This window comes from Aspergillus brasiliensis, assembly GCF_001889945.1.
Source record: "Aspergillus brasiliensis CBS 101740 unplaced genomic scaffold ASPBRscaffold_4, whole genome shotgun sequence".
Taxonomy (NCBI): domain Eukaryota; kingdom Fungi; phylum Ascomycota; class Eurotiomycetes; order Eurotiales; family Aspergillaceae; genus Aspergillus; species Aspergillus brasiliensis.
Genome location: NW_027137445.1, coordinates 2,555,039 through 2,577,319, shown reverse-complemented (window position 1 = coordinate 2,577,319; position 22,281 = coordinate 2,555,039). Strand labels below are relative to the sequence as shown.

General features: G+C 51.1%; 9 protein-coding genes across 9 annotated transcripts; 5 read left to right on the top strand and 4 right to left on the bottom strand.

Moving 5' to 3' along the window:
- Nucleotides 1-1,582: 1,582 nt before the first annotated feature.
- On the bottom strand, nucleotides 1,583-2,668 carry ASPBRDRAFT_29120 (HMG-box domain-containing protein; the record flags this gene model as incomplete). Its single annotated transcript, XM_067622617.1, has 3 exons — nucleotides 1,583-1,687; nucleotides 1,747-2,049; nucleotides 2,108-2,668. 3 exons carry the CDS (start codon nucleotides 2,666-2,668, stop codon nucleotides 1,583-1,585), a joined length of 969 nt encoding a protein of 322 aa, XP_067481210.1.
- A 509-nt stretch (nucleotides 2,669-3,177) lies between these two features.
- Nucleotides 3,178-6,990, top strand: ASPBRDRAFT_29119 (DEAD/DEAH box RNA helicase; the record flags this gene model as incomplete). Its single annotated transcript, XM_067622616.1, has 5 exons — nucleotides 3,178-3,321; nucleotides 3,394-3,708; nucleotides 3,781-4,192; nucleotides 4,249-6,657; nucleotides 6,716-6,990. 5 exons carry the CDS (start codon nucleotides 3,178-3,180, stop codon nucleotides 6,988-6,990), a joined length of 3,555 nt encoding a protein of 1,184 aa, XP_067481209.1.
- Nucleotides 6,991-7,262: 272 nt separating this feature from the next.
- ASPBRDRAFT_194856 (uncharacterized protein) lies at nucleotides 7,263-7,810 on the bottom strand (the record flags this gene model as incomplete). Its single annotated transcript, XM_067620801.1, has 2 exons — nucleotides 7,263-7,427; nucleotides 7,553-7,810. 2 exons carry the CDS (start codon nucleotides 7,808-7,810, stop codon nucleotides 7,263-7,265), a joined length of 423 nt encoding a protein of 140 aa, XP_067481208.1.
- A 1,648-nt stretch (nucleotides 7,811-9,458) lies between these two features.
- Nucleotides 9,459-11,391, top strand: ASPBRDRAFT_194855 (C2H2-type zinc finger protein; the record flags this gene model as incomplete). Its single annotated transcript, XM_067620800.1, has 6 exons — nucleotides 9,459-10,737; nucleotides 10,784-10,924; nucleotides 10,970-11,046; nucleotides 11,095-11,122; nucleotides 11,169-11,231; nucleotides 11,291-11,391. The coding sequence occupies 6 exons, from the start codon at nucleotides 9,459-9,461 to the stop codon at nucleotides 11,389-11,391; spliced, it is 1,689 nt and encodes a 562-aa protein (XP_067481207.1).
- A 282-nt stretch (nucleotides 11,392-11,673) lies between these two features.
- On the bottom strand, nucleotides 11,674-12,663 carry ASPBRDRAFT_524623 (uncharacterized protein). The gene is made up of 2 exons (XM_067626905.1): nucleotides 12,192-12,663; nucleotides 11,674-12,102 (listed from the first exon to the last, which is right to left on the bottom strand). The coding sequence occupies exons 1-2, from the start codon at nucleotides 12,464-12,466 to the stop codon at nucleotides 11,790-11,792; spliced, it is 588 nt and encodes a 195-aa protein (XP_067481206.1). The 5' UTR covers nucleotides 12,467-12,663; the 3' UTR covers nucleotides 11,674-11,789.
- Nucleotides 12,664-13,368: 705 nt separating this feature from the next.
- Nucleotides 13,369-14,616, bottom strand: ASPBRDRAFT_194853 (uncharacterized protein; the record flags this gene model as incomplete). The annotated part of the gene is made up of 2 exons (XM_067620799.1): nucleotides 13,369-13,618; nucleotides 14,414-14,616. The coding sequence occupies 2 exons, from the start codon at nucleotides 14,614-14,616 to the stop codon at nucleotides 13,369-13,371; spliced, it is 453 nt and encodes a 150-aa protein (XP_067481205.1).
- A 1,529-nt stretch (nucleotides 14,617-16,145) lies between these two features.
- ASPBRDRAFT_29115 (uncharacterized protein) lies at nucleotides 16,146-17,402 on the top strand (the record flags this gene model as incomplete). The annotated part of the gene is made up of 2 exons (XM_067622614.1): nucleotides 16,146-16,677; nucleotides 16,735-17,402. 2 exons carry the CDS (start codon nucleotides 16,146-16,148, stop codon nucleotides 17,400-17,402), a joined length of 1,200 nt encoding a protein of 399 aa, XP_067481204.1.
- Nucleotides 17,403-17,767: 365 nt separating this feature from the next.
- Nucleotides 17,768-19,766, top strand: ASPBRDRAFT_41728 (glycoside hydrolase family 43 protein). The gene is made up of 2 exons (XM_067624637.1): nucleotides 17,768-19,458; nucleotides 19,508-19,766. Exons 1-2 carry the CDS (start codon nucleotides 17,862-17,864, stop codon nucleotides 19,633-19,635), a joined length of 1,725 nt encoding a protein of 574 aa, XP_067481203.1. The 5' UTR covers nucleotides 17,768-17,861; the 3' UTR covers nucleotides 19,636-19,766.
- Nucleotides 19,767-20,359: 593 nt separating this feature from the next.
- On the top strand, nucleotides 20,360-22,207 carry ASPBRDRAFT_194850 (uncharacterized protein; the record flags this gene model as incomplete). Its single annotated transcript, XM_067620798.1, has 7 exons — nucleotides 20,360-20,460; nucleotides 20,513-20,543; nucleotides 20,593-20,682; nucleotides 20,762-20,815; nucleotides 20,869-20,894; nucleotides 20,943-21,842; nucleotides 21,892-22,207. The coding sequence occupies 7 exons, from the start codon at nucleotides 20,360-20,362 to the stop codon at nucleotides 22,205-22,207; spliced, it is 1,518 nt and encodes a 505-aa protein (XP_067481202.1).
- Nucleotides 22,208-22,281: the final 74 nt, after the last annotated feature.

Below are 22,281 nucleotides of genomic sequence, written 5' to 3'. Positions count from 1 at the left end.
CTGCGTATCTATCTCATATACTGAGAATTCATTCGACCTCCATCAGAGCCTCGCACTTCTTGGATCTACTGCCGCACGTGCCTCCAGATCTATGCAACAGCACCAGCACAATTTCCCAACATTGGTCCGACATGCATTCATCATCATGCGGAAATCCAGAAAACCCGTCCAGTCTCATTCTTAGGCAGCTAAAATGCCCCCTCTCGTTCTAAATTCAGCGAGAAACTCGGATGTCAGAAAAATAAACCACCACCCCATTCTTGGGTGGATGCGGTGGCCTTTTCTTCACCGCATCGAAGGCAAAGGCCCCTCCGCCAGCCTATGAGATCTCATTCTGCGCAATGGAGACCCAACCACTGGCCATTCGCAGCTCCTCTTCGTCGGGGCTCTTTGACACCGTCGCAGTTGGTGCGGCCAGGCTAGTCCTGATGCACCACAATGTACATCCATCAGCTCCGCCTGAATGTCTCCTCACCCATTATCGTCCGGTGCTGTACAGTTGTTCATCCTGTTGAGAAATCCGACGTCCGCAATCGCTGCATCGCATGCATTTTCTAGACCCTGGGTGTTTTTCCGTGCCCCGCCGCGGAAAGCATATGCAGCGATGCACGCCGATTCCACAGCCATTTGCTGCTGCTACCTGCTGTTACTGCTTGAGGGGTTGAGTCGACATCTATCGATGTCAGTTATCATAGGCTCCCCGTTTGGACTCTGCATGTATCCAAATTGGGATATCTCTAGCTTGACGCGCTAGATCGCCCTTTTAAAATGAAACACCCCGGCAGGAACGGGCCAGCCCGCATACAATGCAGTTGGGGGAGAACAGGATGTTACGGGGGCCCTGGAGGGCAAGTCAGGTACGGGTCGTTGACAATGACTCATATGTCCGTCCGGTCCGCTGCATCATCATCCAGGGCATGCGTAGTACCCACCACATGGATACGATCTTTTATGCCCAACACCCGGAGATGTGCGTGCATCTATCGGATGTCGTTGGTTCGTCGGCTTTGCAGTGAGTAGTTCTCTTACGACGACCTCTTAATTGACTCGGTAGGCTCTTCACCGGTCATCGTATGAGGGACATGGCGTTGGTCTAGAATTCAAAGATCCCAGGCTGCGCACGAGCAATATGCAGTTTGACCAAGCAGATACCCGTCCAAATCGACTCATCCAGACGGCTAGAAATGTCTCAGCTCTCATGGTTGGAAGACGGTTGGATGTTGCGCATTGTTGGCTATGACTCCCGCGCAGCACGTGGTTCGGATACGTCACTGTATTGCAACTACGAGGCTTTTGTTGAGCCCAGCCAAATATCCCTTTCTTCCTACGGGCACTTGATCAGTATGAAAGTAGATGTCCTTTGATAGGGTACAATTCTCGCAAGACACACGTTACAAATGGAGAATACAGGAGGTGCACGAAAACATGGAAGGCAAGCAGTTGAGACCGAGTGGGCAAACGACACTCCATTATCACCAGGGCCCGCCCGAAGAATCTTGAAACACAATTGACCTTCCTGGTATCGAGACAACTGTCTCACCTCATTACCTGACAGTCATGCCACGATGCTCATTGGAGTGACTTATTTACTTGCGTTCTTTCCCACATAGGGGGGATCCTCGCCATAGACGACCTTGTACTCCCGGGCGTACCGGTCGGCGTCGACTTCCTGAAGTCGCACGTATTTCTATTCGCTGCATTAGCATTCCTTCCAGCAATAACTCGGGAGAGATGCAGCCAACATACCTGTTTCTCTGCAGTGGTCATGCCTCGCCATTCTTCCGCAATGCGCACACCACGCTCGGGGATGGGCATGTGCTTGAGGTCACCAGCCTGATGGCGTTCCTCGGCGTAGAACAGATACGCAATCTTAGAGCGCTTGACAAGACGAGGGTCATGAAGAGGGAAGAACTTCTTGTTCTGGATCTGGGCCAGTCTTCGCCTAGCGTCATTGGCTTGCTTGATCTCCAGGGGGCTGTGCGAGTCGAGCCACTTCTTGTATTCCTTCTCGTATTCTTCCTTGTTGGTAGCAGCAGTAGCGACAAATTTCTGTAAAACCGACGTCAGTAACAGGGAACATCTCATGTCTATTGAAAAGGTAACGAACCTCGCGCTCGGCTTCACTGATGTTCTTGGCACGATCGGCTGCCTCCTTAAACGCCTCCTTGCCCTTCAATCCCGTTCCTTCCTTCTTGACCTCCTCAAGCTTGCTAAGCATGGTCAGGGTGAAGTGATTGGTGAGCCTCTTGGGCGGCGTAAGGGAGGCGGCCTTCAGCTGCTTAACAAGCTGTCTCAGCTCGCTCTTCTCCTTAGCTTCCTTCTTGGCCGCCTTCTGCTCGTCAGTGAGCACCTTCTTTGCTCGGGGCTTCTTGGTAGACTTGGTGGACTTCGTAGATTTGGTTGTCTTGGTGTCCTTAGAGGTCGATTTGGTGCTGGCGCGCCCCTTGGGGGAGGCCGCAGTCGCATAGCCGTTGGTCAGGTGTCCGGAGAGGGCAACGGAAAGAGGTGCATATCTGACATTGGGGGTCGAGAAACGACCCAGAGCGGCGAGGGACATGCACCTAACATGACTCTGGGAGATAGCTTGGCGGACGGGGCGAGAGAAGGCCTCGCTAAGCTGGAGGTGTTGGAGAACACCCCCTCCGCACCGAGCTAGGTTCAAAGGCATTGCTTTGAACAATGGTAGTCGCGTAAACGAGGGACGGGAGTGATATGTAGTGACTGGGGTGTTAAGTGACCCAAATAGCGATCTGTCGAAGGATTCGCCCTTGGTTGCAGAATGCCTGTCAGTGAACCTGCAGTGACGAAACCGGGGAGGTTGGGGTCGCGTAGCTCAGTCCGTTTGGGAGATGCCGAATCGGGTAATGAAGCTCTCACGTGAGCCTGACTGATATCGGTATCAATCACGTGATAGATAAGTGGGCTCACTCGCCGCCTGAGGCGCGAAAGCCTCTTTAGTTTGGGAGAGAACAGACCGTCGGACACCATCACTTGGACCACACCTTGAGCTGTTCTCGCCACCAGGTTTCTATCGGCAGTGCCTGGTTTTTGAAAAACAAAACTAAACTGCTTCTCATAATTCGAATGGAAGGGTAAAACTCACTTTAGTATCCTATCCACGTGCTCGAGCATTTCTCTTGAGTCTCAGTAATACTCACTCATCGTTGGCCTGCAACAATGGCTCGCCACGGGGATACTCGCTCACCATCACCTGTAGGCAGCACGTATTCCTCATCCAGACGGAATCGCAGAGACGATGATCGCTATGAGAGGAGCCGGCGAGACGATGGCAGGAGTTATCGTCGATCGCGCAGTCCTGAGGTACGCAGAAGTCTATATCCTTTTCCATCTGATGTCATGTAAGCTCTAACAATTTCTTTCTCCTGGTTACAGAGACGATACCGTGAACGCGAACGTGATCGCGACCGTGATTCTTACCGGAGACGTGACCGCTCGCTAGACAGACGCGACGATCACCGCGATGAGGATTCATATCGACCCAGTCGGAGAGAACGCTCTCGCGATCGACGACGGTCTCGAGATCGCGATGATTACCGTCGACGAAGCCGCGATAGGGACTATCGAAGCAGGCGAGAAGATTCCCGCGACAGGGCTCGAAGGCGGACAGATGATTCTGCTGACTTGAAGTACAAGTCTAGACGGGACGATAGCCGGGATCGGGCTAAAGATGCACCTAGGTCTCGTGAGGTAAGCTATAAGACAATTGTTCTTTGCTTTTTTCTGTCGCATTGGTTTGAACGCATCTAACATGGGCTATAGACTTCGAAGCCGTCAACGCCAGCAGCTACCGCGGCCCCGACAGAGGACGAAAAGAGAGCGGAGAGACTCGCCAAGCTGGAGGCATGGAAGCAAAAACAAGCCGCTGAAAAGGAACGCAAACAGCGAGAAGCTGCTGCAGCTGGTGGAGCGAGAAGTATCTTAGAAGAGATTGATCGCAAGTCTGGTTTGTCACCGGCTGTCAGTTCTCCCCAATCTCCTGCAACACCAGGCGTTGATGCTACTCCCGGTACATTTACTGGGAAGTTTGATCCAAAGGCGATTGCAAAGAGTGCTTCCTCTACACCCGCTCCCCCAGCGGTGCTGGGCAACGATGTTGCCGTCCCGCCATCTGTCAAGCCAACTACTACCGTTTCCCAGGTCAAGCCCAAGCCTACTACAAGCGGTGCTTCAGGTATGTTGTACCCTCCAGTCTTGATTACCATAAGGATCTGTACTAATTTCTTACAGCTTCCTTGAAGGCGAAAGGCAACGTCGGTGGTTTTGGCTTAGGAACCAAGCAAGGGGCCGATACCGAAAAGTCCACGGCTACCAAGATTATAGGATTCGGAGAGGAAGAGTCGACACGGAGGAAGCTAGAAAAGCTACCTACGCCTCCTTTGGAAGACGCGAAGGATGCGAACGGGGCTGCAGATGGTGCCGCTGATGACGACGAAGATGATGTCGACATGCAAGACGGTGGCACCGAGGAAGAGAATGCCGCGGCGGCACGAGCGGCAGCAGAGAGACGGGAGGAGCGCTTGCAGAGCGAAGCTATGAAAGCCCAGTCCAATGGGGTTGAATCGAACGACACCGTAATGGGCGACGCTCCAAGTCAAGAAGCCGCTGACAATATGGAGGTCGATGCTCAAGAAGAGGAGGAGATCGATCCTTTGGATGCATTCATGTCAGAGCTTGCTGAGTCGGCACCACCTAAGAAGAAGGTCGGCGCCAAGTTCTCGAGGACCAAGGAGCAGCAGCCCGAGGCGTTATTCGGTGACGAGCATGATATTGATATGACTGCCGTCGGCGATGGGGATGCAGATGACTTCCTCGCTATTGCGAACAAAGCCAAGAAGAAGAAGGATATCCCAGCCGTCGACCACAAGAAGGTCGAATATGAATCCTTCCGGAAGAAGTTCTATACGGAGCCTTCTGATTTGGCACAAATGTCGGATGAAGAGGCCGCAAGTTTGCGCCTGGAACTCGACGGAATCAAAGTTCGCGGTGTTGATGTTCCCAAGCCCGTCCAGAAATGGTCTCAATGTGGGTTGGGAGTGCAGACGCTGGACGTGATAGACAAGTTGGGATACGAGAAGACTACTTCGATCCAAGCTCAGGCCATTCCTGCAATTATGTCTGGGCGTGATGTGATTGGTGTGGCTAAGACTGGATCTGGTAAGACTGTCGCCTTCTTAATTCCCATGTTCCGACACATCAAGGATCAACGGCCGCTGGACAACATGGAAGGTCCCGTTGGTTTGATCATGACACCTACTCGCGAACTGGCCACGCAGATTCACAAAGACTGCAAGCCATTCCTCAAGGCGTTGAACCTTCGAGCCGTTTGTGCTTATGGTGGCGCCCCAATTAAAGACCAAATCGCTGATCTGAAGCGTGGTGCTGAGATTATCGTCTGCACACCTGGTCGAATGATCGATCTTCTGGCAGCAAACGCTGGTAGAGTCACTAATCTACGCCGGGTCACTTATGTGGTCCTTGATGAGGCAGATCGTATGTTCGACATGGGCTTCGAGCCGCAGGTGATGAAAATCATGGGCAACATTCGCCCTGATCGGCAGACGGTGCTTTTCTCGGCTACTTTCCCTCGTAATATGGAAGCGCTGGCTCGCAAGACCCTGACGAAACCGATTGAGATTGTCGTCGGCGGTAAGAGTGTTGTGGCTCCCGAGATCACGCAGATCGTGGAAGTGCGCAACGATGACCAGAAGTTTGTGCGTTTGCTGGAACTCCTAGGTAACCTGTATTCGAGCGACGAGAACGAGGATGCGCGTGCTCTCATCTTCGTTGATCGTCAGGAAGCTGCTGATGCCCTGCTTCGCGAGCTTATGCGTAAGGGTTACCCATGCATGTCCATCCACGGAGGAAAAGATCAGATTGACCGTGACTCGACCATCGAGGATTTCAAGGCTGGTATCTTTCCTGTATTGATTGCCACATCTGTTGCCGCTCGTGGTCTGGATGTGAAGCAACTCAAGCTTGTCGTCAACTACGATGCACCCAACCACCTTGAGGATTACGTTCACCGAGCAGGACGTACCGGACGTGCCGGTAATACCGGAACAGCAGTTACTTTCCTCACGGAGGACCAGGAGCGGTACTCTGTCGACATTGCCAAGGCATTGAAGCAGAGTGGACAGAAGGTGCCGGAGCCGGTGCAGAAGATGGTCGATGCATTCCTAGAAAAGGTCAAGGCCGGAAAGGAGAAGGCCAGTGCCTCTGGATTCGGTGGAAAGGGTCTGGAGCGTCTGGACCAGGAGCGTGATGCTGCTCGTATGCGTGAACGGCGCACGTACAAGACCGGTGACGAAGGCGACGAAGAAGAGGAGAAAGAAGAGAAGAATGAGCAGGCCGAAGAGCGGTTCAACAAGGCCATCTCGTCTGTGCAATCCACGGCCGCTCCAGCCATGCCTGGTGTACCGAAGGGCATTGATCTTGATGGCAAGATCACCGTGCACAGGACCGAGAAGGATCAGAACAGCACATCCAAGAACCCACTGGACAAGGTGGGCTCAGCGGTTGCGGATATCCACGCGCGCTTGAGTCGCGCAGGAGTGATGAGATCTGGAGTACCCATCGACAATCGCGGGCCCGATGCAGGCGCCTTCCACGCCACCTTGGAAATCAACGACTTTCCTCGTAAGTGTCCTCCATCCATCATCTTGATTTACTTGTCAGATACTAACGTCTCCCACAGAAAAAGCTCGGTGGGCTGTCACCAACCGCACCAATGTGGCCAAGATCTTGGAGGCCACGGGTACATCCATCACTACGAAGGGCAGCTTCTATCCTACGGGCAAGGTGCCTGGACCTGGCGAGAACCCCAAGTTGTATATTCTTGTTGAGGGCGAGACCGAGCTGTCGGTGACGAACGCCATGCGCGAGTTGATGCGACTGCTGAAGGAGGGCACCATCGCGGCGGCGGACAGCGACGCGCGGGCCCCCGTGGGAGGCCGCTACAACGTGGTTTGAGTATATTGTTGTACCATATAGGCATCTTATCGATAAAGCATTCTACCTTCAGATGGATTTTCATGTAGGACACGAAATAGAAGAAAAAGAGAAGCAAGTTTGCTATGGTATCATCACGTAACCGCATGTCTTAACAAGAAGCAACAAACAAAACCAAGATGTAAAAGGTGATCGTAAGCCCGCTAAACCGCTCACTTATACCTCCATAATCAACTCCAGGCAACCAAAACAGCTTCAGCATCCCACCCACATGCAGAGTAGTAGTGACATATTCACTGCCACCTCCTCGCCTCGGCCGCCCCATCTGCATCCCTAGCAGCTACTTCCTCCCGACTAGCCTCATTCAACGTCTGATTCTGCGTCTGCGCCTTCTGCGCCGCCAACTTGGATCCCAGCTTTCCTTTGCTCGCGGTTGCAGATGCGGACTCGGCTCGTTTCTATTCCAGTGGAACACTAGCATTAGCATTCGCCTAGCCTAGCTCCAATAGACAACAAACAACAACAACAACAACAACAACAATAATATCATGCACTAGTTATCAGGACAAGAAGAGATACGCACCTGCGCCGCTAACGCAGCCTTCATCCTCGCATCTTCAGTCGCATTCTCATTACCCTCCCCAGCAGCATTCCCCGACCCTAATGTCCGTCCGGAGGGTCCTGAACCCCAGTTAGAGGTGGGTTTGGCGTTGGACGGGAGCGGGGCGCGCGGGGCGGAGGAGGAATCTTTTGCTTGGGGGTTAGGAGCGGAGCCGAGGACACGGCCGGGGGTGGAGAAGGCTTCGGGTTCGTTTTTGGATTTGGAGCAGATGTTGCCCATTTTGTGGGTTTGGTGGTGGTGGTAGTGGTAGTGGTGATGGATCGTGCGGGGAAGGCGAGGATGATTGATAGATGGGTGATTGGTGGTTGGTGTATATGTAGTAATGTGTAAATAAGGATAGGATGTATTGAATGTAGAGAATAGATAGTTGATGTCTAAGGTTGTGATAGATAGTGGATAGAGGGATGGCTAGGATAGTGCTGTGTGTACGGGGAAGATAGTGAGGTTGATAGGTGATAATGATAGTGACGCGCGGAGGATCCGATCCGGAGGCGGCGGGCACGTGGGTAGCGTATCCGTTAGTGGTTAATGTTAATCGGCACATGGAGAATGGGGAACTTGACTCAGTTGAGGGGAGGGGTTAAATTGCCTAATGGGGAGATTCTCTTCGCTTCAAATTTTAAGTTATTCTTTTGTTTCGTTCAAATTGACATATGTATTGCTAAGAATATCTTCATGTTTCTGGTTTTACTTCCATTACTCGAAATCAAAGTTCACGGTGGACAGACAAGGTTGTGGTGGTGAAACTTTGCTGCAGTAACGCCAGTCAGGTGATGTCCAACGTATTACTGTGATTGGCATAATTTATTCACATTCACTAATCATTAATGGGAGAATTTAAGGGTAGAGTCTTTCCTAAATGGTGTACCGACGGTCAAACAGAATCAACCTCAAACAAACCAATGCAGGAGGCATCATTGGTGGTCTCTCGATGGATTTGCACTGGATGCTGTCCCACTTCAGCCCAAGGCGGCAACTGAAATGCGGGCAGAATCCGGCCAGAATTTTCTCCGCCTGGCCCCAAGGTTCCCACACTTTTTCCTCGTTGGATCTTCAGGATAGAAAGCACAGTTCCTGAATGCTCTTTTAAAGGGTCACTGATGATTAACGAGTAGTATTCCAGGATGAGATGAAGTGATTGATTCATCTGCAGAGGAAAAACTCTGACATTAAGGCGCGTGCTATTCGCTGCGGCGAGGACAGACTAATGACGCCATCCCCCAAGGTCCTCGTCCCCAAGGTCCCCAAATTACCGATTGAGATCTGCCCGTATCGCGACGGTAACCTTACCGAAAAAGAGCCCTACTGCTGGTATCCTCTCCTCCATCACCAACTCCACTCTCGCTCTCACTACCACTCCTAGTCGCTCCCTGCTCCATACTACTACTGACTATCACTGTTCGCCCACTGTCGTCTGTCACCCGCCTCTCATGCTGGCCCCCAAGGTCCTCATCCCATCGCTTTCAGGCGGTCTGTCTTTTCTCTCTCCGACGTTTCTATCGGCTATTCTTCATTCCTGGTGATCTCTGCGCATAGTCCAGTCGCACCACTGGCCATCTAGCCTTCTCGTTGGACGATCTCTGCATTGTATTCCCTGATTGCAGTCTGTTTCATTGGTAAGAGTCTCTCTCTCTTCCCGCTCGCGTGGTGTGGAGGGCAAGCTAACTTGCCACTTGCGTGCTTTGCGTCAGACAAAGACAGGCACACCCCAGATCATCCTTTTCCTGTTTCCCCCGCCTCAGAGCTCCTTTGGCGGTTTGCTCCGTTCACCATCCCCTCGTCAGTGTGATCGTTGCTTCAGCCTCGTGGTTGACTAGGGATTCCTTCTGTCTATCATCTCAAAGCCTGTCGATCGTCAATCGACACCATGGCTTCTCACACGAAGAAAGACGACTTCTGTCTTGAATGCCACTGGGAGGCATTCCACTTGGATGGGAAAGAGGCAGAAGAAACGTCGGAGGCACAGCCAGTCCAATGGAATTGCTCCGACCAGGTACATCACACCCCTGTACCGCAGTGCAATGGGGATGACGATTGCAACGCCGAGGAGGACTGCTGTGATGTCGACGACTGTTCCATCACTTGTCCCTCTGTCTGCGACGGCTTCGTGGACTGTGGTGATGCGGCAGTGTGTTCCGTCTCACACTGCGACGAAGATCATTGCGAGAATACTGATCCGGTCTGCTTTGATGAACACTGCTTCGACACTGGCACCAACATCGATGGCGAACACAGTTTGGAATCGCTACTAGGGTTGGGAACGCCTCTCAACCTGGACACCAGCGACCTATTATCCCCGACCACCATGCCACAGTCACAGGCAGAGCAACCCAAAACCATGACGCAGCCCATGGGCATGGTGCCCTCTGCACCGTCGAGTGATGCATTCTTCAACCCTTATGCACCTGTATCCCACTGTCACTCCCACAGTCATCAGCATTTTCACTGTCATGATATATCCAAGGATGCTCACCATGCAGCAAATCCGTGGTTACCTCTGCAGAATGCAGTCAACCCCGCGGATGTATTCCACATGATGTGCCCTGATCTATCTGCGTGCCATCAGTTCCACGTCCACGAAGTGCTGAATTGCCCTGACCAGAGCAAACCTGCCGATGATGCGGCCTCGAACTCGTTCACCTGCTTCCACCTTCCTCATCACCCCCACCATCACCACCCTCCGAACGAAGTGAAGAGCCCAGCTCCGACGCAGAAGCCGACCAATAACTGGAAGCCATGCCGCACCCATGTTCATCGGTGTCGCACGCACGGACACCATGTCCATTCCTATTCACCATACTCCCGCCACTCGCGGTCTAGCGTGAGTTCGCAGTTGAGCCCGGGAGAGACGCCACCCCCGCTGGATGGGGGTGCCTCTTCCGTCTTGACTAGTCCGGAATACACCCCCGATAGCGAGATATACATCTGTCGGTGGACCTCGAAAGCCGATGGGACTAAGCTTCCCTGCGGCGCCACCTTTGTCGATGCATGCGGTCTGCAGGAACATCTGGTGGCGTGCCACATGGCGACCGTGGATGGCGCCAAGGGCACCGGGTATTACTGCTGCTGGGAGGGATGTCATCGGCCGGACGAGCCGTTTTCGCAAAAGTCGAAGCTGCAGGGGCATTTCCTGACGCACAGTAATTGTAAGTGCACGTCTAGAAATTTCTGAGACGATTGCTGACGATACAGACAAAAACTTCAAATGCTCTGTCTGCGGAAAGATGTTTGCGCGCCAGGCGACATTGGAGCGGCACGAGCGGAGCCACCGAGGCGAGAAGCCGTACAAGTGTACCGAGTGCGGGAAGTCGTTTACCGACAGCAGCGAGCTGAGTATGTGCATACCATCTTCAAGGTGGATAGACACTGACAGGATAGAAACCCATTCGCGGACGCACACGGGCGAGAAGCCATTCAAATGCACGTACCCGGGGTGTAACTTTCAGACTGGCGATGTACGTTGAGCCAACCAAAACGGGAAGAATCCAAGCTAACAGGTTCAGTCATCCAATATGTCCAGCCACCGATTGAGTATGTAACTTCACCAGCTATGCAGGGAATATACTAACTGGACTAGCACATGGCGAGCGCCGACACAAGTGCCACCACGCCGGATGCACCAAGAGCTTCACGCGACACGGTAAGCCACACCCCCATGCAACACCCCCATGCAATACGATGGATATGCTAACAGATAAGACCAACTCAAACGACACCTAAGAACAACACACAAAGAAGACATCTCACTGGGTACTCCGATGCCGGATGACTTCGGACTTGCCTTTGCCGAAGTGGCGTGAGAGCAGCACAGACAGATACCAGGCGCAGATCAGGCGAGAGGTACATAGATACTTGATTTCTAATACCGGATTGATTGGTTTGGATTGGATATAACGGAGTACGACGGCGAAACAGGACAGGACACCGAAAGAGCGAGTGATTGATGACTGGATTAAAATGGATCATTATGAGTGGATGACACAACTATACCTACTACTGCTTAGTATATATCAAACAGCCACTACTCGTGGAGTATCATTACACACCTAATAACATACCCATTACCTGGATTGACTCCTACCTGGCAGTTACCAGTAGTATAGTAGCTACCATATCATACACATCCCTACACCTCCCCCAACCCATCTTCACATCACACCACACACATAACTCCTCCATAACTACCTACGTAGTAAATCTACTCCGCCGAAGCCCTCTCCTCCAAACTCTCCACCGCCCCAACAATCTCCCTAACCCTCGTCCCAACCCTCTTCCTCACCTGCTCACGCACCTCATCCTCAATCGTCCCCGGATCCAACCCCGTATCTACATTCACCTGACCCTGCTGCGGCGCATGACTCACAAACGACATATCCCGCGTGTAAACCGTATACACGGCAATCAATTCATTGAGGGCATCGCGCGCCGACTCTCGATCCGAGGCTGCGTAGATGGTTGCGGAGTCTGTGCTTTCTGTGGCGATTTCGAATTCGTCTTTGGCGACTTCGTAGCTGTTGTATTATCCATGGGTTAGTTATGTGTTGTGTTGTGTTGTGAGGGGAGGTAATTAGAGGATGGAAGGGGGGTGGGGGAGACGGACAGTTCTTGGAGTTCGTCGATGATTTGGTCGGCGATTGGTTTGGAGGAGGACGTTGCGTATGCTTTTGTTGTTGTAAGTGTGGGAATGTAGGTTGGTGGGTTAGTTGGTGTGGTGGTGAGTCGGGAAGCGGAGGTGATGGTGGTGGTGATGGGTCGGGGTCGGGCGGAGATGGTTGTGGTGGTGGTTAATGTGCGGAGGGACACGGGGCGAGGAATTGAGTGCTTGTATGTAAGGCCGGAGAGGTGCACTCGGCGGAGAGGTATCCGGAGGGACATTTTGCTTCCAGGTTGAAGATGGAAATCGTTATAAGGGTGGTTAATGGATGGATGGAGGTGATGGTTGGAATGATGGGATGACGTCGGTTGGGGATGGACCGTGCTGACTAACCGGGGTATGCCCTGAGAAGAGTTGGGGAATCGGTTGCGTGATACATGTCTTGGGCTATTTGTCTTTTACTCCGAAATTTGTTCGAGTTGCGACGATGATGTTTTATCATCGTCACCTTTATAATTGGGTTGATTTCTGACTAGGATTTCTGGTGGTGATTTAGCACGGCATGGCCTGATGTGTATATACTTGTGGTTGATTGATTGATCGATTATTGCTTTATCCTCGAATCCATAGCACTGGCAGCCAGAGCACTCTTGTCTAGTCGTTGACGGCCAGACGAAATTCTTCCCTAGCACTCTCTAGCATTGGGGGTTCAAAAGTCGGGGCTATCTACAATTGTTGAAACATGAAGTATTGAGAAAAGCGGCGGAATCCAGCTGTTATTCATCATATATTCACACTGCTGGTTACACATACCAATCATCTTGCTCTCTTCATCTCTCCCAGATATAATAAAATCTAAGCAGCCTCTATAGCTCTGACGTGGTGTCAAGAATGGATGTGTCAAGAAGATGAAGAGATCTTAAAGAGCGTAGTATCTGCTATTCAGGACCACACATCGAAAGACACATACAACATCTGATTGCATCCATATCAGGACTCACAGATATAGTGCAGTAGCACTCAATCTGGTTTTATCTTGCCAGTCCTAATGTGTATGCTCGCCATTTGGAAGGAACCATTAGAAAGAAAATCCTAAATTAAGCCAGTGAGGCTATATAGAATTGAACCATGATTTTCCCCAGCCTTTTCGCACACGTATATGCCACATGCTCAGTTACGGCCTTCAGTACAACGGGTTCTGGGCCCCCGAGTCTTCGGCATCCATGGGCAATCTTGCAATCGCTTTGGATTTCCACTGAATAGTGACATTTTCTATGTTGCCTTCGTAGGATATGGCAGGAAGACTGTTCTCAAAAGACATCCTAATTGCATTGGGCGTCCACTGAACAGCGATGTTATGTATTTCGCCGTTATCACAGGAATCTAACCCAGTAACGTTCTTCATCAGCGAGTCGAGGAAAAGCAACCGAATCCTGCCTATGTTAGAGGTGTTGACTGGATAATGATCCAGAAACATAGGTATAGCGAAGAGAAAGATTGAACCACATTAAGATCTTATAAGATAACATGGACTTTCATATTCGGCTTTTCCTTCCTTCTCGGACGACCTTTTTACCGAATCCCGTCTACCCCAATCCAAGGAGGGATATATATACCATTGGACAATCCCATATTTAAACCACCACCCGTCCAAACATTTTCCCCAAGGACACATAGGTCATCCAACGGGACCTCGTGCCTTAGGTTGGTATACACGTGCACAGTTGCACGAAGAGGACTCAAGAGATATCGTGCAGTGGCACTCATCTGGTTTCCCCTTGCTCCCCTCCCTCCAAAAGACACCGGTATGGCAGTTAATAAATCAGATTGAAAACAACAGAAACCCGATTGCTGATGGGCACAGCCATCACTCAAGTATTTACTCTCCACTCAGCACACTTATGACTGTTCATCCAATGAACCAGGACCTTTTAATGGCGATACATGCCGATAGACAGATTTGCATCCGGGACTTTCTTTTTACTGGGTATAACGCTTTCTCCCAGTACGCGCACCTCCTCCAATCGCATCCGAGGAGCCAAATTGACGTATATATGAACCTTGATTTGGCGGGGGGTAAGAGAAAGTGTGCAATGGCAGAGGTCCGCCTTCACCTCACCGGTTGCGGTGACAGTTGTTGTGAAATGAAAGGAACCCCTGAGTGATAGTAAGAATATGAGGCTGATGGGAGGGAGTTATTCTAACTATTGTTGAGAAGGGGGGCGTACATGATGCGAACGATATTCTTCCCAAGGCGCTTGGCGCAGGCATGACCCAGATGCTCGGTCATAGCTTTCAGACCGGTTCGATCTATGAACAAGTCTTGAGCATTTGTGGTGAGTCTGTCGATTGCATTTGGGCCCCATGAGATGATGATGCCGTCGACTGTGCCCTCGTAGACATTTGGATGGAGACTGTTCGGGAACAACATGGTGAGGATGAGATGGGTTGCCGCGAGGTCTGTTCAAGGGGGATATTTGAGTTATATATATATTCCGTATAGTTGAAATGAGTATAGAGAATGTCACGCAGAACAACGAAAAATGGAAGATGAGAGGGAGGAAATGCTTGGAGTATGGAGAGAACAAAAGGAAGGGAACGGCCCTCTATATATAGGCCAGAATTCCAAGCTGAGTAGGGATGATGGTGAATTCCCTCAACTCAGAGATAGCCGCTGGTCTCCCTCCCTGTGAAGGCAGGCGCTGAGGTATATTGTAGAAACCAATAGATAGGCAGGATGCCGTAAAATAGACCACTAGAGGGTAGGTGAAAGACATCCCATCATTTGTTGTTGTGTAGCCACCTGTTTTAGATGGGTAGTGCTAATGCATGATTCCCTGATTGATGTATGTGTTAATTGGCTGAATGTCTAGCTATTCTTGTGTGCTGTTTCGTTTGTCGCCCTGCCATGGCAGGGCGAACGACAAATGGTGATTGGGTCCTATGTGGATCTCTTTCCTATTAGATGAGCTTCTGTTAATGGTCGAAAGCTATCATCCAGTCAATTACATGGCATCCGCAATGTGAATAGATACCAAGTAGAGTCCCAAAATAGAGTCAAGCGCCAGAGGAATATATCGGCGCCTGGAGAAAAGCCCACACCGGAGCCAGGCTGCAAAAGGATTTCTTGCTCGATGTTCTCAATGCAGTGAGTGATTCTGATTGATGGTAAATGGCAAGCTTTCAAGTGAGGTGAAATCATGCTGTACTGAAATAGGACGCTTCCTCCCAGGCCATTCTTGGCAAAATTGGAGCATGTATGTGTTGAAGCCGAACGCATTCATTTGTGACCATCGAAAGTAGGGGCACCCAGTACCATTCCCCAGTTTTGATACTAGCTTAATTCATACAATTGGATCCCCATTCTTGGAACGGATGAACCCGAGTAGCTTTGGAAACTTCCATCATGATCCAGGAGGTTGCCGTCCACCTCTGGGCCCTTCCGTGTATGAAGGTAAGAATCCAGAATTACACAGGTCAAGTTGCTAAGGTGCAAGGATTAAGCGTTTGGACTAGAGGGAACGCTACCTCGGGCTGAACGCCGTCAGTGAATGGATGATATCCTTCGAGTACTAGGGTGGGCCGACATTGTTCGTTTGGTATGTTGACACGCGCGGCTATATCTGTTCATTTACTGGCTGCTATTTTCAGTCACCTACTCAAAACTAGTTACTTATAGTTACTGACTAGTTAACAAGTTAGTTAGCAAATATGCAGATTACTAATGTTGGATTGTGATCATTCTGCCGGTAGAATAAGCAGCATTGATCGTGTTGTTGACAGTAACGAGGAACGAGCTACTAACCAATTATAGGCGGCGTAAGGGGCGGTGTGAATGAGATATGCTGCTGTATGAACCATTTAAGCGCCACTAAATCCACCATAACATGCATCATCTCGCTCCTGGAAGGGAGTCTATTCCCAAGATTTCCCCGCCTTTGTTGATACCTATTCATTGAAATGGCCGGCATTCAATTTCTTCCGGATGATCCCTTTGGCGACTTCGTGCGCAATTGGGACGATGAATGTGACCTCGAAATGGTCGTGGAACCATGTGACAAGTATGATCCAGAATCTACTTCGAGAGTCTTCTATCCTATCTGTCTCGGAGAAGTGCTCAACGGGAGATACCTCATTGAACATAAAGTTGGCTTTGGGGGTGGATCCACGGTGTGGATGGCCCATGACCTTCAACAAAAGAAAGACGTGGCCCTCAAAGTCATGGCTTTGGGGGAGTGGGCAGAGAACGAAATCCGCATGCAGGACGAGATCATTCAACATATACAGGATACCTCTCATTTGGTGACATATCTCGATGCTTTCGTTCTTCCTAGGGACAATGATCATCATCAAGTCCTAGTGTTTCCCTTGATGGGCCCATGCGTTGATCCCGTTCTCCTGTTGAAAATGCCTGTAACCACTCGCATGTCCGCTGCTCGAAAATTACTAGAGGCCCTGGATAAGCTGCATCGAGCTGGCATTGTACATCGTGGTGAGTGATGCCACCCTGTCCTCCTCTCTTCGGAGTCTAATGGAGAAAACCCTATAGACTTGAATGATAGGAACTGTATGTGGGGAATGGTCCCTCTTCATCATCTTAGCCGGAGTGCGAAACACGAAGTACTCGGTCGGCCATTGAGACAAATCATACAAGACATCGACTTGTGGAAGCAGGGCGAGCTTGTCCATCCCCTTAAGGTCCCTGAAAGTCTCCGGACGGAGGACTTCTATATTGGAGACTTTGCCCTGGCCAAGAAGGTCGATGAATCCGCGACCCAACGCGGCTATCCACCGATGCCATTCTGCTCACCAGATCGACTTCATGGAAAGGAATCAGGCCCTGCCTGTGACATGTGGAGTTATATGATTCTCTTTTCCGAGCTTTATCTTGGACTTCCGCCGTTCAGTACTTTGTATCCGGGTGGGATTCTCAGCGCTATTACTAGAAATCTCGGACCCCTACCGGAAGAGTGGAAGAGTCTTTATGTCTTCTCTGGAGGCCTGGATTCGTGGTATGACCAAAGTCAGGGCCCCGAACCAGATAGCTTGGAATTTCTTGTTGCATATCACCGCCCCGACGCCGATCCAACTGAACGGCAACATTTACTCACGCTCATGAGGAAAATGTTTACCTATTGTCCTGAGGAACGGCTTACCGCGACACAGCTCCTGCAGGATCCTTCATTTAGGGCTATCATGGACAAGTATGGATGTTGATACCTACCTGGTTTTTATCTTTATGTTATGATTGTCGCCTTGCTAGCGATAGAATATGTCTCTTATTATTGAATCTCGGTCAAATGTTGTTAGTGAAATTAGCTCGTTGAGAACGGAGAGTTCACTGGAGTATACATGCATCGGCTCCACTCAGCCGATGCACTGAATCAAGGATGCCCGACGATCTGCGCATTCAGCCATTATTGAAGGCCAAGAGATCAATCATCCTCTCCATACTATTATTGCAATTAACCCAGAACTTTGCTTTAGCCTAAACCCGTCATGACGCACCCACACCACCTTGCAGCAGTCGCCTATAAAAGCCTGAAGCATGCTAAATGTCAAAATAACTGTTTCTGCCAAGTAGGCCAAAACGACATATACCGCTGGCTACAAAGCAACAGGGATGATTATATGTCCCAACACTAAACTCTCATAATGAATCCACCACATTTCACCATGTGGCTCTCTACCCTCCTCGCAACCACTCTACTATCAACCCTCACTTCCTCCCATTCCACCACAAACCACACCTACACCAACCCCATCCTCCCCGGCTGGCACTCCGACCCAACATGCGCGCACGTCCCCGAGCACAACACCACCTTCTGCGCCACCTCCACCTTCATCGCCTACCCGGGACTGCCCATCTACGCCAGTAAAGACCTGCAGAACTGGAAACTGGCCAGCAATGCCTTCAACCGGCCCTCCCAAATCCCCGATCTGCGCAACACCACCAACCAACAAGGTGGCATCTACGCCCCAACCCTGCGCTACCACGAGGGCACGTTCTACCTCATCGTCACCTACCTCGGCTCCTCCGACATCCAAGGCCTCCTCTTCACCACCACCAACCCCTACAACAACTCCGCCTGGAGCGATCCCCTCGTCTTCAATGTCACAGGCATCGACCCAGACATCTTCTGGGACGACGACGGGACCGTCTACGTGACATCCGCTGCTAGCGGCTCCTCCAGCGGAAACCACATCCAACAATACTCCCTCAACCTAACCACCGGAGCCATCGGACCCATCCACAACCTCTGGAACGGTACCGGGGGATCTAGCCCCGAGGGCCCTCACATATTCCGCAAAGACGGATACTACTACCTCATGATCGCCGAGGGAGGGACCGAGCTGGGCCACTCGGAGACAATTGCTCGATCGAGGTTCCGGACGGGGCCGTGGGAGGCGTATTCACAGAATCCACTGTTGACGAATCGCAATACGACGCAGTATTTCCAGACGGTGGGCCATGCGGACCTGTTTCAGGATAGTCGGGGCGAGTGGTGGGCGGTGGCGCTGAGTACGCGGTCTGGACCGGCGTGGAAGAATTATCCGATGGGGAGAGAGACAGTGCTGGCGCCGGCGAGGTGGGAGGAGGGTGAGTGGCCGGTTGTGCAGCCGGTTAGGGGAGTGATGAGGGGACCGTTATTGCCGGAGGATAGGGGGATTGTGCTGGGTGAGGGAGACTGGATTGATCAGCCTGATAGTGGTAGTACGGTGGATTTCGCGCCGGGGTCGGCGATTCCAGCGCATTTCGTGTATTGGAGGTATCCGAAGACGGAGGATTTTGTGGTCTCGCCGAGGGGGTATCCGAATACTCTGCGGTTGACTCCGTCGTTTTATAATATGACGGGGACGGCGGATTTCACGCCCGATGATGGCTTGACGCTGATTATGCGTCGGCAGACGGATACGTTGTTCACGTATGGTGTGGATGTCTCCTTCGATCCGGAGGTGGTGGATGAAGAAGCGGGAGTTACAGTATTTCTGACTCAGGAACAGCATATTGATCTGGGGATTGTGCTGCTGCAGAATGGCCTGTCGTTCAGATTTCGCGTGGAAGGTCGTGGGAACTACGATGGGCCTCTTCCGGGAGAGATTGTTTCTGTTCCGAGGGAGTGGCAGACAGGATCTATCAGGCTAGAGATTCAAGCGGTCAATGACACGACGTATGCTTTTTCGGCTGCACCATCGGGGGACCGGAGTCAGAAGATGGTCGTTGGATATGCCGATACTAAGATTGTGAGTGGTGGCACTGGTCGGTTTACTGGTAAGTGGACCATCTATAGCATCGATTGTGGCAGTGTTAACAATGTTAGGTGCGCTTGTTGGGGCTTATGCTACGACGAATGGAGGTGCTGGGTATACACCAGCTTATATTAGTAACTGGAGATATCACGGACAAGGCCAGGAAATTGACTATGGTCGTATAGTTCCGAGCAACTAGATCTGCTGCAGAGGATTAGTGTACTGCACCTAACAATATTGTTGAGATGATTGCCAATTCAAGTAATTGTATTCTTGCTGTTGGCACCTGCTAATGTGCTATGAACAATCTGCAGTATTCCGCACATTTACACACATCCCACCCATCGCTTTGAAAAGTCGATATGCTGAGTGGCATGTCGATTACTACTGTATATGGCAGTTCATAGTACTCAAGGGTTCTGCATACTTGCCCGGCATGTCCCCTCAGCTCTGCATCCTGCGCCTGGTATGTCTCCGCGGATGTGCGCTGATCTACCCCAGCATTTGCATCCCCTTGAAAACTCTGAGAATTGACTGGATCTTGACAGTTTTGTCCTACATTGATGAAGACATGGTGTGGAATGGTGTATAAAACGGCCACGGATTGATACTTGCCCTGCCTCTTGGAAGGCTATCAACATATCATAGTTTACAAACTGACAATAGTTTCCACCCCTAGCAAAGTCAGCTCTGATCAGCAGCCACTCGACGCCCATTCTTACCATCACGAGTCGTGCCTTGAGGAAAGTCGCTCAACGTCAGGTACACCCCCGCATTCCGTGCACATTCTTCTTCTATACCAACGGATTCCTTTTCCCTGGGAAATCATCAAAACAGAGTCTTCAAGCAGACATATAAGGAGGAGGTGCACCGCCGACTCATGGCTCTAAAAGATACGGAATCAACAGTGGCCTGCCGACGCCATGAGACTTGCTCCTGCTGCTGCCGTGGCGCTGCCAGTATTGGCGGCGCATGCTGCGCCTCTTGCTGAGCCTACATGTGAACACACAAACGTTCTCATTTTGTAAGCTTCTTGATAATAGGATGACATTCAAGCAATCGACTCACATATCCAGGGGCGCTGGAGTAGCTGGTCTTACGGCCGCAGTAAGTTCCTTTTCACCTCGCCGGCTAGGTTCAGGCTGACCCACAACAGCAAACACTTCATGATAACGGCGTCGACAACTTTATTGTGCTCGAAGCTAGGGAACAGTCTGGTGGCCGGCTGTACAGTTACAATTTTGAGGTCATACGGTTGAGATCGGGGCCAACTGGGTGAGTACTGTCAAAGTGATCATTGGTCGATTTCCATGCTGACCAGATAGGTTCACGGACCTGGAGGACGGGAAAGTGGCAACATCAATCCCATGTGGACTATGGTAGGTATTCACTTGCATTTCTAGCCATTAATAGACCGGCTAACGTAAGGTAGGTTGAAAATGCAAGGTTGGACAAAGTGTAAGTCCTCTCCAACAATCCAGACACTGTGTTGCTAAATCCTGTCAGAGAGACCAAAAACGAAGACAGAGCCGTGTACCCTAAAACAAGCGAAGCAGCCATCTCCAACGCCCTCAAACGTGCCGAGGAGGCGACTACTAAGGTGTTGGACGACGCCGTTGACATCCTGAAAAGCAATCGCCAGGATCAGTCATTCCGAGCCGGTCAACGCCTTGAGCACTGGGATCCGGCAAAGACCGATCCAGCCGGACAACTGGCTGACTGGTGGGCCTGGGATTGGGAGGCGGCCTCTACACCCGAGGAGAATTCGGAGGTGTTTGGCGCTATCTCCACGATCGCCACTTATAATTACTTCTCCAAGAGTGACTGGTTCATCTGTGATAAGGACGGATACGTTTCCGCGTTGCGGAAGAATGTGAGCGCCGTTCTCGATGGGCCTGCTGAGCGTGTTCGCTTCAAACACAAAGTCACCCAGATCAAGTATGACCCGAACGGGGTCACAGTGACTAGTGATCAAGGATGCTTCACTGCTAATTATGCCATTGTGACCTTCTCCTTGGGAGTATTGCAGAGAGGCAATGTGAAATTTGACCCGCCACTCCCGCCATGGAAAACCCAGAGCATCGCGGGCTTCGAAATAGGCACATACACCAAGATCTTCCTCAAGTTCGAGAGCAGTTTCTGGGACCAGAAGCAATTCCTTCTGCGGGCGGATCCTCACGTTCGCGGCAACTATCCAGTATTCCAGCCCTTGGATATCCCTGGGTTGTATGAGCATTCGAACATCCTCGTGGCCACGGTGACGGGGGAGCAATCTTACCGCATTGAGTCGCAAACCGACGACGAAACTGCGGATGAGATTCTGGAGGTGTTGAAGGAGATGTATGGTGCCAATAAGGTTTCAGAATTGAAGGAGATACACTATCCGAGATGGACTCAGGAAGATTGGTAAAATACCCTGCCACCCTGGAGTAGCAGCAGCACTAACCTTGTGCAGGTCCTATGGGTCTTATTCGTACTGGCCACCATCGACTAGCTTGCAAGAACATCAGAATCTCCGCGCCAATGTCGACAGGGTCTACTTTGCGGGTGAGGCCACCAGCCAGGAGTTCTTTGGCTACCTGCACGGGGCTTATTATGAAGGTAAACACGTGGCCGAGTACCTGGCACCCTGCGTCGGTGACCCGGAGGCGACATGGTGTGATCAGACAAACTATGAGGTGCTGTCGGGGGTGACGCCGTATAATCTGTATAATCCTGTCAATGGCTGGTATATCTACAATGAAACTCTGGGAGTACCTGGCCACGACTGAGCGGATCTTCTGCTTAAGAGATATCTTAAGGTCGAGATGTCTTGGACTGATAGAGGGATATCGATGAGGGCTAT

Bases quoted from the DNA above. Each gene is read 5' to 3' on its own strand.
- ASPBRDRAFT_524623 (XM_067626905.1), bottom strand. From the start codon at position 12,466: ATGTCCCTCCGGATACCTCTCCGCCGAGTGCACCTCTCCGGCCTTACA. The intron at 12,103-12,191 runs GTCCGTCTCCCC...ATAATACAACAG, and splicing joins ATCGACGAACTCCAAGAACT to CTACGAAGTCGCCAAAGACG.
- ASPBRDRAFT_41728 (XM_067624637.1), top strand. From the start codon at position 17,862: ATGTGGCTCTCTACCCTCCTCGCAACCACTCTACTATCAACCCTCACT. The intron at 19,459-19,507 runs GTAAGTGGACCA...TAACAATGTTAG, and splicing joins TGGCACTGGTCGGTTTACTG to GTGCGCTTGTTGGGGCTTAT.